The sequence below is a fragment of the Rhinoderma darwinii genome, chromosome 3 (assembly GCF_050947455.1).
Source record: "Rhinoderma darwinii isolate aRhiDar2 chromosome 3, aRhiDar2.hap1, whole genome shotgun sequence".
Lineage (NCBI taxonomy): Eukaryota > Metazoa > Chordata > Amphibia > Anura > Rhinodermatidae > Rhinoderma > Rhinoderma darwinii.
Window position 1 is genome coordinate 15,674,400 of NC_134689.1, and position 15,078 is coordinate 15,689,477.

At 40.9% G+C, this 15,078-nt stretch overlaps 1 protein-coding gene across 1 annotated transcript in view; it reads left to right on the plus strand.

Moving 5' to 3' along the window:
* VWF (von Willebrand factor) overlaps positions 1 to 15,078 on the plus strand; it is a 115,082-nt gene that overhangs the window by 79,071 nt on the left and 20,933 nt on the right. Inside the window, exons 38-41 of the mRNA XM_075856019.1 lie at positions 6,865 to 7,070; positions 7,368 to 7,470; positions 7,564 to 7,638; positions 12,395 to 12,499. Coding sequence (XP_075712134.1) covers positions 6,865 to 7,070; positions 7,368 to 7,470; positions 7,564 to 7,638; positions 12,395 to 12,499 — 489 coding nt within the window. The remainder of the gene's footprint in view (positions 1 to 6,864; positions 7,071 to 7,367; positions 7,471 to 7,563; positions 7,639 to 12,394; positions 12,500 to 15,078) is intronic.

Below are 15,078 nucleotides of genomic sequence, written 5' to 3' on the forward strand. Positions count from 1 at the left end.
TCTTACCATTACGTAGCTCTCAGTCTGTTATCTCTCCTCCACTCCTGTCCTCAAGAACACCTTCACATGATTGCCAAGTCACCACGTAATGGTAAGAGCAGAGTTCACAGCAGCACAGAGTATTTCAGGAGATGAGCGTGCGGATCTTGTGCGTGGTGGTGACTTGCCAATCATGTGAACGTGTTATAGAGGACAGGAGTGGAGGAGATGTAACAGACTGAGCTACGTAATGGTAAGAACAGAGTTCACAGCAGCACAGAGTATTTCAGGAGAGGAGCGTGCAGATTCAGTGCTGCTGTGAACTCTGCTCTTACCATTACGTAGCTCAGTCTGTTACCTCTCCTCCACTCCTGTCCTCAATAACACCTTCACATGATTGGCAAGTCACCACCCCGCACAAGATCCGCACGCTCATCTCCTGAAATACTCTGTGCTGCTGTGAACTCTGCTCTTACCATTACGTGGTGACTTGCCAATCATGTGAAGGTGTTCTGGAGGACAGGAGTGGAGGAGAGGTAACAGACTGAGAGCTACGTAATGGTAAGAGCAGAGTTCGCAGCAGCACTGAATCTGCACGCTCATCTCCTGAAATACTCTGTGCTGCCTTAAACTCTATGGACAGGTCAGGATCCTGTTTCTTTTAAATGCTGCACTGTAGCGCAGCCTTATATAGTGGATCGAGCGGGTTCCCCAGCAGCATTTAAAAGAAACCGTGTTTGTGTATGTGTGTTTGTGTATATATGTGTGTTTGGGTATGTGACTTTGTCTGTTTTTGTTTTTATATGTGTGTGTGTATATATGGGTGTGTTTGTGTATATGTGTTTTGTGTATATGTTTGTGTATATATGGGTGTATTTGTGTATATGTTTGTGTGTAGATGTTTGTGTGTGTTTTTGTATATGTGTATATGTGTGTATATGGGTGTGTGTTTGTGTGTATATATGGGTGTGTTTGTGTATATGTGTTTGTGTATATGTGTGTTTGGGTATGTGTGTTTTTGTTTGTATATGTGTTTGTGTATATGTGTTCGTGTATGTGTGTATAACTGTGTGTGTGTGTGTGTGTGTGTGTGTTTGGATATGTGTGAGTTCGTGTATATGTGTTTGTCTGTTTATGTGTGTGTGTATATCTTGTTGTGTTTGTGTATATATGTGTGTCTGTGTATGGTTGTTTGTTTGTGTGTGCGTGTATATATGTGTGTAGGAGAGTAGAAGTATTGGTATTGTTCACATTGATAACTGTTTTTTTATGTTGTTGCAGATTTTGATGTACCGATTGGACTACATCTACGATTCGTTGGACTACTGCGTAGATCTGCGTTTTTTCAAATTTTAATAAAATGGTTAACGAGGGTTTTGTTGGGGATTTCTTATTTCAATAAAAAAGAATTGTCTTTGTGTTTTTTTTTCAAACTTTATTAGTGCCTAGATAATGGCAGTTGGCTGATTGACAGCGTCCATTATTAAGGCGGTACTTAGTGTTAGCCGGTGCAGAGGCTAGCACTAACCACCCATTATTACCCCGGTACCCACCACCACCAGGGGTGCCGGGAAGAGCTTGGTACGATCCAGTACCCGACCATCTGTTGTGATGGTCGGGTACTGGGGCGGCCGTAGGCTGGTATTATGAGGCTGGGAAGGGCCAAAATCAGTGGACCTTCCCACCCTTGTAATGCTAGGCTGCTGCTGCTGTGTTGTATCGGGCTGGTTATAAAAATGGGGGGGACCCCCACGTCGTTTTTTTTTTGGAATTTAACAAATTTAGCAATAGACGGGTCCCCCACATTTTTAATAACCAGCCATATACAAGGCCGCAGCAGTCTGGCATTACATGGGTGGGAAGGGCCACTGGTTTTGTCCATTCCCAGGCTAATAACACTGTGTTGTATGTGGCTGGTTATGATAAATTGGGTGGAACCCCATGTCTTTTTAAAAAAAAAAAATGTAAATAAATAAATAATTTAAAAAAATGACGTGGGGTCCCCCCCACTTTTATAACCAGCCAGATACAACGCAGCAGCAGCAGCCTAGCATTACAAGGGTGGGAAGGTCCACTGTTTTTGGCCCTTCCCAGCCTCATAATACCAGCCTGCGGCCGCCCCAGAGCCCGACCATCACAACAGATGGTCGGGTACTGGATCGTACCTGGCTCTTCCCGGCACCCCTGGTGGTTTTGGGTACCGGGGTAATAATGGTGGTTAGTGTTAGCCTCTGCACCGGCTAACACTAAGCCTCGCATTAGTAATGGATGTTGTCACTCAGACAGCGGCCATTACTAAAGTGGTAATAATAAAATTTGAAAAGAAAAAGACAAAGATATAGATAAAATATTTTATTGAAATAAAGCACCCCCAACACAACCCTCATTAACCATTTTATTGTAGAAAAAAAACCGTCATCGAAGTAGTCCTCGAAACCGACGTAGTCCAAACACCAAACCTGTAAAAAAATAAAATAATGAAATAAAACATGTCGTAGGCTTAGATTCAGTTTAATGTGTGATACTGACTGTTATACCATGTATAGAAGCCTGCCGTGAAGTTGACTTAGATACAGGGCGCCAGCAGACAGTATCATACATGGCCATACATACATACATATATACAAATATACATACATATATACAAACATACATACATACATATATACAAGCATGCACATATATACATGCAAATATACATACATGCAAACATACACACATATATACATGCAAACTATCATACATACATGCATACACACACACACATGAAAACATACATACAAACAAACATGCAAAGATACATAATACATATATACAAGCATGCACAAATATACATGCAAACATAAATACATGCACATATATATATATAAACATACATGCAAACATACATGCAAAAATAAAAACATGCAAACATACATACATGCACATATATACATACATACATGACAACATACATACAAACATACATGACAACATACATACATGCAAACATACATACATGCAAACATACATACACACATGCAAACATATATACATGCAAATATACATACAAACATGCACATGTATACATACATGCCAACATACATGCAAACATACATGCACATATATACATACATACATGACAACATACATACATGCAAATATACATACATACATACACACATGCACATACATGCCAACATACATGCACATATATACATACATACATACATGACAACATACATACATACATATATATATATACACACATGCAAATATACATACAAACATGCATACATACATGCAAACATACATTCATGCAAACATACATGCAAACATACATACATACAAATATACATACACACATGCACATATATACATACATGACAACATACATACATACATACATGACAACATACATGCAAAAATACATACATGCAAACATACATACATACATACATGCAAATATACATACAAACATGCACATATATACATACATGCCAACATACATGCAAACATACATGCACAGATATACATACATACATGACAACATACATACATACATACATACATGACAACATGCAAACATACATTCATGCAAACATACATTCATGCAAACATACATACATACATACATACATACATACAAACATACATTCATGCAAACATACATACATGCAAACATACATACATACATGCAAATATATACATGCAAATATACATACACACATGCACATATATACATACATGCAAACATACATGCACATATATACATACATACATACATGACAACATACAACATACATACATACATGCCAACATACATACATGCCAAAAAATAATAATAATACGTTCATACTTACTTTCCTCCTGTCCGGCCTCCAGCGATGACGTTTCATTCATGTCGCCGCTGCAGCCTGTGATTGGCTGCAGAGGCGGTCACGTGGGATGAAGCGTCATCCTGACGTACGTGACCGCCACTACAGCCTGTGATTGGCTGCAGCGGCGAAAGGGATGAAACGTCATCGCTGGAGGCCGGACAGGAGGAAAGTAAGTACGAACGTATAATTTTTATTTTTTTATTACATTTAAATGGTATTTTCCGCGCGCCGAGCATGTACTGTGAAGGTTGCTGAAAGAGTTAGTGCAGCCCATTAACTCTATCAGCACCCTGGACAGTAGCATGCTCGGCGCACGTAAGTGACAGGTTCGGTCAGAACTAGTTCGGTCCGAACCGAACTTTTTTGTGAAATTCGGCGAACTAGCCGAACCGAACTTTTGATAAGTTCGCTCATCTCTAATAGTAAGTTGTATTGGAGACTCTTCAAGCTACTTTGCCATTTTTCAGCAGGGGTGAGCATAGCCCACATGCCCACCATTTGAGGTAAAGAGTGCCCAATGCTTGTTCACCCACCTGACAACTCGTCTTTGTAGAAAAGAGGGTTGGTGGAGGCCTCCTCTGGTCTGGTTTTCTTCTCCTTTGTTTGCTAATGTTGCAGAACCAATAAAGATCAATAAAGAACCAATAAAGATCAAGTTCACCCTACCCATTGGGGGAAACTGAACTGTGTTCCCCTCAATTTGGGGTCCCATAGCAGCATCATGGGCTGCCTTTTTGGTACGTTCTTGCTTCTATACTATGGCTTGGGGAAACCATAGTACAGAAATACAAAAAAGCTTTAAAGGGGTTTTCTGGGATTTGACATTGATTGTCTATCCTCCAGATAGGCTATCGTTGTGTGATCAGGGTGGGTCCAACCCCCTGGGACCCCACTAATAGGCAGAACGAAGGTGCCGCAGCACTCACTAGAGCGTCTAATGGTCCTTTACTGCAATACACGTCCATGCCGCTGTGTATGGTATTACAGCTCAGTCCCGTTCCATTGAATGAGCTGAGATGCAATACCAGACACAGCCACAAGTCATAAATGTCGCTGTGTTGGTAATGTGGTAAAGGAGCTGAAGTTTTCCAGTGAGCGCCACTGACCCCTACTGATCAGTTAGGGTCCAAGGTTGGGACCTCCACTGATCACAAAATGATAATCTATCTTGAGGATAGGCCATCAATGTAAAATCCCAGAAAACCTGTATCAAGTATATTTTGGATTTCTAATCAATGGCTTTCCCATTTTACAGGTAGCATATAACTGAGATCTAGTACGTATGTACCATGGAGGAAGCTCATGAAGCTGCTGTAGGGCCCCACAGGGATGGGAGCCCAACTCAAGTTTTCACGTCACTGCCTAATAACATTGATACATGACTTTGCTTATGCGGCAAAGAATAAAATTAATATGGTTTTGCAGAGAAGGAGTATGAAGAAATTCTTACAAAATTCAGTACACAAAAATTTACAGCTGAGCAGAATTACTTTTTTGTGTTTATATATATGATTTCCATGCATGGAGTACATACCGATCAGAACTCCAACTCCACCCCTGGGTGTGGATTCTCATATACATCGACTTGACGTAACCCAGTAAAATCAATGATATATATTTATGTAAAATCAAATGATCAAAAACATGAATGCGAAGTCCCATAACATGTAATATTTGGTTTTTCCTAATTTTTTTTCTTTATTTTTTTCTTTTTCACAAAATTAGCTGCATTCACAATTTGTGATGTTTTATTGCATGGATGTTAAAATCAAACACACATGAATTCTCTTTTATTTATGTCAAATATTTCTTATTATTTAGCACATCAGAGGAATAAACTATACGCACATGGCTAGGAAAATTCGTCTTTTTATGCTAATTTATTGCATGTGTTATTTGAAAGAAACAGCCCTCCTGGGTCACAGAAAACGACAAGAATTCAGATGAAAAACAAAGATAATTAAACATTTCAATGCTGGTACCGAATAATAAGCCCTCTGTGACTTTCCTCTGCTTGGGCATGTATATTTTTGAAAATTAATGTATACCCTAATAGGGTTATATAACACATCAGGACCATTAATTATTTCACTCTGGACCCTTAAAGGTGCACTGTCACTTTGAGACCACAGGCAAGAACAACTACTGCTGTATGTTTCTGGACTGTAGAGCAGAAGTTGCCAAAATGAAGCCCCCCTCTTTGACATCACTCAGTGCTCTGCCCCTATTGGCCAAAGCTGCACCTCACAGACTTCCTGTTCTGCCCGCCTCCTGCATTTGGACCAGAAAGCCAAAGGAAGTAGCTATGAGGCAGCTGTATTATATCTAATGCACAGAGGAGAACCCGCATAGCAGTGCTAGACAGCATTCTATTTTATTCCCACAAAAAGGAACAATATTTCTGCTCCTGGCTGGGCCATTTAGGATTAGGGCCCCATAACAGTTGCAATGGGTGCTACAGATATAGATACGCTCATGATAAAGCCCAAGTGACTACTTTAAGGATTGTGCATGGTGAGTGTTCTAGCTCAGGTTCACCCCACTCTGCTGCTCAATGGCTGGAACTAACCTTTTCTCAAGCCCTTCTATGTTAGTTAAAAAGTAAGAAGGGGAATTGTAAGAAGATCCAGGCCCTTACATCCTTGGGTTTGAACCACCACAATAAAAAAGGACCCCAGTGTCCGTCAGGGGAACTATCTCAAGGGTCATAATACCTTTCCCTCCTACAAAGGATGGATATGTTGTATTAAAGAGTACCAGGACCCAATGGTCCTGGGACTCCTGTCGGATTTGTTTGGGAAGGAGTCCACTCTCCTCTTGCATTTACTTCCCTCCAGTGAGAAGTTCCACCATCATAAACTGTATGTGGTACGTTCTAGAAGTCAAGGATATGGAGGTCACCCTATTGCTTGGATGCTTACAAAAGGTGGATGTCCCAATAAACGAAAAATTTTAGGACAAATGTATCTAACCACTGATACACCTGATCATATACTTATTGTCATCTTCTTATTCTTATCTACAGCAATGGTCTGTCCTAAAACCATGGCATATAATCATTGTCAAGTAGAGTGTCACAAAGACTGTGACAAGACACACAGCAAAACCTTGTGCTTTGACCATCCAACGGAAGGTTGCTTCTGCCCAGGTGGAGAGATAATGCTTAACGGGAGTTGTGTTTCAGAAAGTGTTTGCCACCAGTGCACAGATGAGGATGGAGACCACCACAAGGTAACGATATCAAGAATCATCAGTCTGATAGCAAAAACATTCATAAAGACCGTCATCCATAGGGTAACCACTTTTTGTGTGGTTCTTGGGTTGGAAGATGACACAAAATCCCAATGGATTTGCATGGTGACCATGTGGAAAGTGTTCCTTCAAAATGTGTCTTCTTGGGTCTTTGGGTTTTCCAGTGGTTTATTCCCGAATTCTGTGATAGAAGACATCCAAAATGGCCTTAACGTATGCCTTTAAGACTATTTTGTTTCATTAGAACTGCTCAATTTTCTTTTATTTTTATTTTAGCATTTGGAAACGTGGATCCCCTTACACAACCCCTGCAGTATCTGCATCTGTCTAGAAGATAGGATCATCAACTGCTCCATGAAGCCATGTCCTACAGTCAAGCGTAATACAAATTCTACAATTCGTTTTTCAGAACTCCTGGTTATAAAGTGACTGATAACATGATAATTGATTGTAACTTTTATTTTTATTTTAGCTCCGATCTGTGGACCATGTGAAATGATCTCACTTAAAAGAAGCTCTGATCACTGCTGCCCCGAATATGAATGTGGTGGGTACTTAATTGAGAATTATGAGTAAAACCTATAATAAGTAATAGCTTTGGTAATAGCAAACATAGAAACTGACGGAGCATGGGACATCTACTAAGTCTGACCATTCACATGTGGCGGGACAGAATCATCAGGTCATCACCAAGTCCTCCACTTTGACTTGGTAATGATACTTATTACGATTTGAGGTTGTCTTAGAGAACCATGCAGAGGGCCCCGTACAAGAAGAATGTGTAAGTCCTTATTCTCCAACAGATGAGTTGACGAGTGTGAGTTTTGCTGGCCAAGAGATCTGTATTCGAGGCAGTGGGAGGTAGATGAGGACACACTTTGACTTGGTTATGTCTATCCTCAGAACTAATCCTAGGTGAGATCAAGAATCTTGACTTGGAGGGAAGATGTTCGAGGATATAATAGAAATAAGTAAGCTTAGCACACATGCAGTTTTTATTTTAGACATCTAGAAGATGTCCATGTTTGGTTGGAAACTTGTCCTACCGGCACCTCAGCATTGGCTAGCCTATTTTTCCTTGGACCCTGTGCAACTCAACAGGCAAGACAAACTCTATGACTTAACCACCGAGGGACATTATCAAGACCATATCCAGGGATCTTTATGTTATCAGTAGGGGTTCATCCATAATGTAGAACGGTCACCATAGCCAACATCTGCTGCCAATTATTGCAAAGTTTGTTTGACAGGGTCCTCACATTAGTAAGCTGGTGGCTACAACCAAAAAGAGTGGCTCTGTAGAGTCAAAAACATCCATTATTGACCCCTTTAACTCACAGAACATTATTTTGCTACTCAGGCAAAGGAAATAACAGATGACCCTTGCCCTCCAGTGTAAGGACTCGTCCATATGGTAAAGCTGTGACACATGGAGTCCCTACATATTCATACTACAAAGCTATGGGCACATTGTGTGCCGTGCTATGGGGAGAATAACTCCGTAGTACAGCATGTGATGGCACAAACCACTATTTTTTTTACCTTATGATTGAATCGTAAAATTGTACCCCTATTCTTGACGATAAGAACATTTTGTCTTGTTCCCTGACTATAGTGGCTTAGAAAATATCATGGTTTGGCAGATCTGAAGACTTAAACCTTAATATTCCTCTGGAAAATATTTTTGTCATTAGAACTGACTCATTGTCTATCTTGTGCTATGGATTCCAAGAATAACACGTCAATAGCTACAGAAAGCCAGATACTAATTCCTTTCAGATAATGCGGCCCGATCTGCGCGGTGTCAACGTGTGTGGCTTTATGTTATTAAGAATGTACCTTGAAATCACATCAAACTTACAGAATCGATTCCTTTTTATTAAAGAATAAGTCCCAACACACAGGATTGCCGGGACGGTTCTCGTTCTCCGGGCCTCTACCTCTTTAGGGACCTGGGGGCAAAGAAATTAGGCACAAAATTGTGTCATTTTTGTGGCTACAAATATGTGCAACAAAATCTCCTAAGGTCATTCAAAGGAGGCTTCACATTTATACACGTATAGGGCTATGTAAGGTGTTATTGCATGGGCTTTGTGTGGCGGTATTATGTGGGTTCGGTATAACATGGGCTGTCTATGGCAGGAAATAGAAGGGTGGATAAGGCAGTATTATGTGGCTCAGTACAGCGGAATAAAGTGGGCAGCTTTATGAATGATGGGGGGCTCAGAATAGAAATCTGCTCTGGGACCTACAGCACTTTAGTTACACCCCCTACAAAGACTATAAAAAAAAAAGTATATGGGAGCCGTCTCCTGGTGTGCCCTCACACAGCCATCAATTCTCACTCATCCACTTTCACCAGGCTGTGGCTGGTTGAGTTTTTTTAGACATAGAAAATATCACACCCTTTTGTAGTGATGGGGGTAGGGAAACGGACAAGTGAGCCCTAATCTACCCGTCACTCTGTCCCTGCCAACTTGCAACGACCCGCCCTAGGCGACGGGGTACAACTGGGCGGCGGTCCCTACGCTCAGTAAGTGCACGAGACAAACAGACAAGGGTACACAAAGCTAAGGGAAATGGGGCAGTTGCCCACGGCAACACCGTGAGCAACAAGAGTGGTGAACGAGCCGAGTCAAACCAGGAGTGTACGAGGTACCAAACGCAGAGCAGGAGAGTAGTCAGCAAGCCAGGATCAGTATGGAGCAGGATCAAATAGTTAGAAGCTGTAGCTGGGCCAGGAAACCACACAAGAAGAATCACAAGCAAAGGAGGAACAGGAAAGGCAGGTATAAATAGACAGAGGGCGGGAGCTAGCTCCGTCTGGCCAGGCTGTGATAGGCTCTCCCGCTCCTAAGCCTGCCAGCCTGAGTGGTGAAAGATGGAGTCAGTTTCAGAGACATAGACTCAGGTGCAGACTGATTACCTATGGGCGTATACACAGAAGTTGTGCCTGGCAGATCCTTTACACCTTTATCAACTTTCTATTTAATTTTACGGTCGTCACTGGAAACCGTCAACAATCTTGTTGTCAGAAACACCCCCATAATAGCTTAGCTAAGCGCCTGTAATGTAGGGGGGCAGTTTTTTCCCCCTACATCAGAATCTGATGTAAAGACAACATTTTCTAGAATGCAAATCTCTTGGAGCTTTTAACTCTATAGCCAGCAGAATTGTGATTGCAGCTCTGGAGTATAATATAGGTTTTAACTTAGGGTCAATGCAAGATAAATAATAGAATGTTTTGGAGGTTTTGGAGGAAGATTCAGGGGAATGTGGTATTACATGACAAACAAACTTTTAGATGAATGGCCATCCATTTACTAAATGAATACCCTCTATATTCCCTAATAGGACAGATGGACAGTGATTGTCCTGATGGGACAACTCATTTATATCCAGAATAGTATTTTTATACATCTATTGTACCTATAAACCGTACACACCTCGTCACCACTGTGCTACTTATATATTTTTTTAATTTTCTCGTTGACAACACTTAATCATTTTTACACCTCCAAGTGTCTTTTGTACTTAAAGTCTTGGGCGAGACATAACATAGTGGAAAGACCTCGGGGTAAGGTGAGGATTTGTGCCGTCTCTCAGGGTTACATCCTGTTTGGACAAGTTCATATTTTTACGTTATTGTGTTTTCCATTCAACGATGGTCTCTACCCGCTGGCGTGACGTTACCATGGTGATAAACACCGATAGGGAACACAACATAGTTCTCTTAATTTGGAACATCACTTTTTTACACCTAAACGTTTTTAGTTAACAATTTGCAATTCTCTTTATGCTTTTTTTTTTGGTCAATTTTAACTTCCTTCCACTGGAAATTTTTTGTCATGTAGACATGTCGGGTCTTAATCTGTCCATCTAGGTGTTAAGCATCGTCCCCCCGGGCTCTACATGAGATGTTAGGTCTTTGTTGAGAAGAACTCCAGGGGCCGATCCGGCTTACGCTGCTTTGATTTTTTTTTGTTTCGATTTACTTGGAATTGCGTATTTCCGTCCTAGGAAACAATTTCACATTAAAATTTGAAAAAATAAGCTGAATGGGATGTGTCAGCACAGAAGTATGACAGCTGGGAAAGGCCAACAGGATCATTACATTTCATATCTTTGTTTAGAAAATATCACATTTTTTGATGATTATTATTATTTATTTTTTTAATATTATTTTATATTATTATTATTCATTATTATGATGTTATTTTTTTAATTTTAATTTTCTTTATTTACGTTATTTTTTTCTTTCGAGATTCTTCCCTCCTTCAATTTTGGAATATGCTGTTAACCGCTGTTGTAAAGAGCAGTAACTCCTAAAAAAAAACACACATCAATAAATATAAGCCTATATTATAGCATTGTTTCCCAAAGTGGTTTCCATGCGAAAATGGAGCCCTGGGCAAAAAGTTGAGTGGGGCCCCCCAGCTTGGCATTTTTAATTTCCGCTGTTTTCGTTCTTGGGTTCCCTGACTGGTTCCTTAAAAATGTTGAATAGTTTGTACTGCAACGTCATGACAAAGTTCAGGGGGTCAGGGAGAAAAGTTAATTTTCTTGCAGGCTGACAAATTTATTTCCCCCCCATCCTCCTTGTGGGGTCTAAAATTTTGGGTCTAAACGAATTTTGGGGTCCGATGAGGAGGTGTGAGGGTCTCAAGAAAGGGCTAGTGCACTACTCAGGCATTAGGTTTGGGGAGCATTTTGGGGTGCGGCATATGTCCTGTTGACCGCCTCAATCGGGTGACGGTTATGGTTCCACAATAACGTCTCTAACTGGTTTGGGTTTCCCAGACCAGAAAAAGTTTAGGGACCACTGGTCTATAGTAAAGTCCCCTGTCTTGTGGTTTTTAGCCTCCTCATAGTTAGCCATCCCAGAAAAAGCTGGTGACAACCAATATGACCTGAGAAAATTACAATTAGTATATTTTTGGCCTGGCTGAGGAAATCGTTGTACCTGGAGGAAACCCAAGAGAACGCGTAAATACATACACAGCCCATTTTGGGGAAAAAATAGGGGCATTTGTATTGGGGGTGCAACAAATAGAGCAACATATATGATTAATAGAGCAGATTTTTGTCCGCCATACTTCTTGTAATATTTTTGGGCATCTTAGCTTGATACATAATACATTCATTGCCTGTATTAGGGTTCATTTTTTTTTTTATGTACATAGGCAGCCCTTGATCACTTGCTTTGTATTAAGAAAAAGGCTTCAGATCTTTTTCCTTTATAAATCTAAAAAATAAAATACATTTTTGGACAAATGAAAATTTTTTCTTTTGTTTTACTTTAGTTTGTGATAAAAGTTCCTGTGAAATCCTTCCAGTGCCACACTGTGAAAACGGAATGGAACCCGTACTGACCAACCCGGGGGAATGCAAACCCGTCTATGAGTGTGGTAGGTGTCTCGTTGTTATTGCCTGAAGAAAAAACCTGGCCTTTACTGCCTTCAGTCACCACTAGGGGAGCCCACAAGCTTACTGAATACAGTTTATACATTGAACCCTATGATAAAACAGTATGCAATAAGCTCCTAAGCTCCCTCTAGTGGTGGAATTTTACTGTTTCACTTTAGGTCTATGTAGGTGATTTGTAGCTCTGTTTCAGAAACGTGTCACATCTTGTGACTGTGCCGTGTGCCATCCTTTTGCCCATAAAAAAGCACATATTTATCTTAGCGCTCCTCTTCTCCCTCGTCCTTTTAGTGCCGCTCGTCCGGACGCCGGCCAGCATCAGGCACTCATATACTTAGCAGCACTTCAACGTCATCAATGCTGCGTCGCCTACAATGCCCTAATGCTGCCCGGCGTCAATATGTTGTATGAGCAGCGCAGGAGTAATGAGGGAGCCGGAAAGAAGAAGAGGAGCGGAGAAGTGAGAATCATTTTTTTTTCTTTTCTTTTATTCTAACTTTCCAATGGAGGGGGGTAGGTAGTCAGAGTGGCAAGCACAGGCCTATACCTTTCTACACCCTATAGAATAAAATCTATGGCAGCTAGGAGCTGGCGTAGATTTCCACTATAATTCATGCCAGTTTACGCGTAAATACTAAAAAATTTGTCGGGCCTCGGTGGCATTGCCCCTTTTGTCAAGGCCACGTCACCTTCCCATAAAAGTGGCGAGGGTGGCGTAACAAGGACGGTGCAAATTGCGACGACTTGGTCTTTTTGCGACTTTTTAAGCGTAGAAATATTGAGAAATTACCTCCTATATTCCCATCACAGACGTAGAATTCCTAGAATAATCAGTGGGGGTGGGGGGCACATTTTCCGTCTATGTTTGTAGGTTCGGTCTGTTGTGTAATTTGAAGATGTGACCGGCCATAAATAAAAATGACATGTAAATCCGTGTTGCGCTGCCGCTTCCAGAGCTCCTTCTTTCAACACATGACGATTGGTTTCAATCTGATTCTTTTTATATTGTGCTGCGAAACTCTTGATCCCCCTGTATTATTACCCAAACTCCGATCCCATACCACCAGCTTGGCGAAGGATTTTCTATTCACATTCCAAAGCAGTGACTTCCACCGAGAGGCGATAACACCGACAATGAGGCTTTTCACACGGGAAAGTAGCGGAAACTCCAGAGAAAACCTTAAGCAGGGCACAAGCATATGTTTCTGACTGTGCAGCAGACTGGCTGTCAAATATTACAGCTGCTGCAGTCACACGTATATATTTACATACATTCGACACTTTGCCTAAAAATAGATGTAGCAGAGCTGAGCTTGGCAGACATAGCAGCATTGAGAGTGTCAGATACAGCAGGTTGAGCTTGTTTGATGTAGGAGTGCTGAGTTTGTTTGAGGTAGCAGAGGCGAGTGTCACGTTCCACAATGCTGAGCTCGTCTGATGAAGTACAGCTGAGTTTGTCATTTGACACAAATAATGCCGGTATCACGATGTGTTATTTGTGGTTTTACATAGGACTGCAGCAGGCAAATTTAATGCATTATCTTAATTCATAGAGTTTGCAATCCCAGAATACTCAATGACAAGTTCAGCTCTGCTACAACTGCATTTACAGTTTTTTTTTACGAATATAAAAAACAGGGCAACTAACATAAAGGGCGCATATGCCATAAATGTCTTTTGTAGGAATACCCCTTTAAAGAGCAAATTGGATATATAATAACATATATGAAGGAAACTTTTATATTTGATACTTTGCCCAAAAATTGATGTAGCAGAGCCGAACTTGTCAGAGACAGCAGAATTGAGCTGGTCTAATAAAGCAAGGCTGAATTTGTCTGATGTAGCAGGGGCAAACTTTAGATGTAGCAATGGTTACTTTGTCTTATGTAGCAGAGCCGAGCGTCAGATGTAGCTATACTAAGTGTGTGTGATGTAATAGGACTGAGTTTGTCATTGGGCACAAATCATGATTATATCACAATGTGTTATCTGAGGTTTTTATATAGGACTACAGCAGGTAAGCTTACCGCATATTCTTAATTCAGAAATTTCGCAATCCCAGAGTGCTTAATGACCGAATCAGCACTGCTATATCTGCATTAACAGTATTTTGCATGGATACAAAGATCAGAGAGAAGGGCAAAAGCAAATAAAGTGCCACCGGTGTATATGCCACAAATGTCTGAAGTGACAGGAAGAGACTGTGAATGGGGAGGTGGTGGTGGAAAGCTGGGTAACATCCAATATGGCTGCCAATACTTTTCCCTTGGGGTTTATCACCCTACTTTCCCAGAATCCTGAATGACAAGATATAATTGTATTTTTACAGTATAGGTGAGGTGATAATTGAACATTATAAATCCATGGCAGACATTTGCAGACCCTGTAATAATAATCAAGTCCTGAATGTTGCACGAGGTTCACTAGTGACACTACCCAGTTTTACTTACTGGGTGGGATGCATTCTTTCACGTCTTATCTGTCATGACCCATCACATTATCCCGCCATGGACAAAAATATAGATATAAAAATGACAGGTAGAAATAGAATATTCCACCAAAT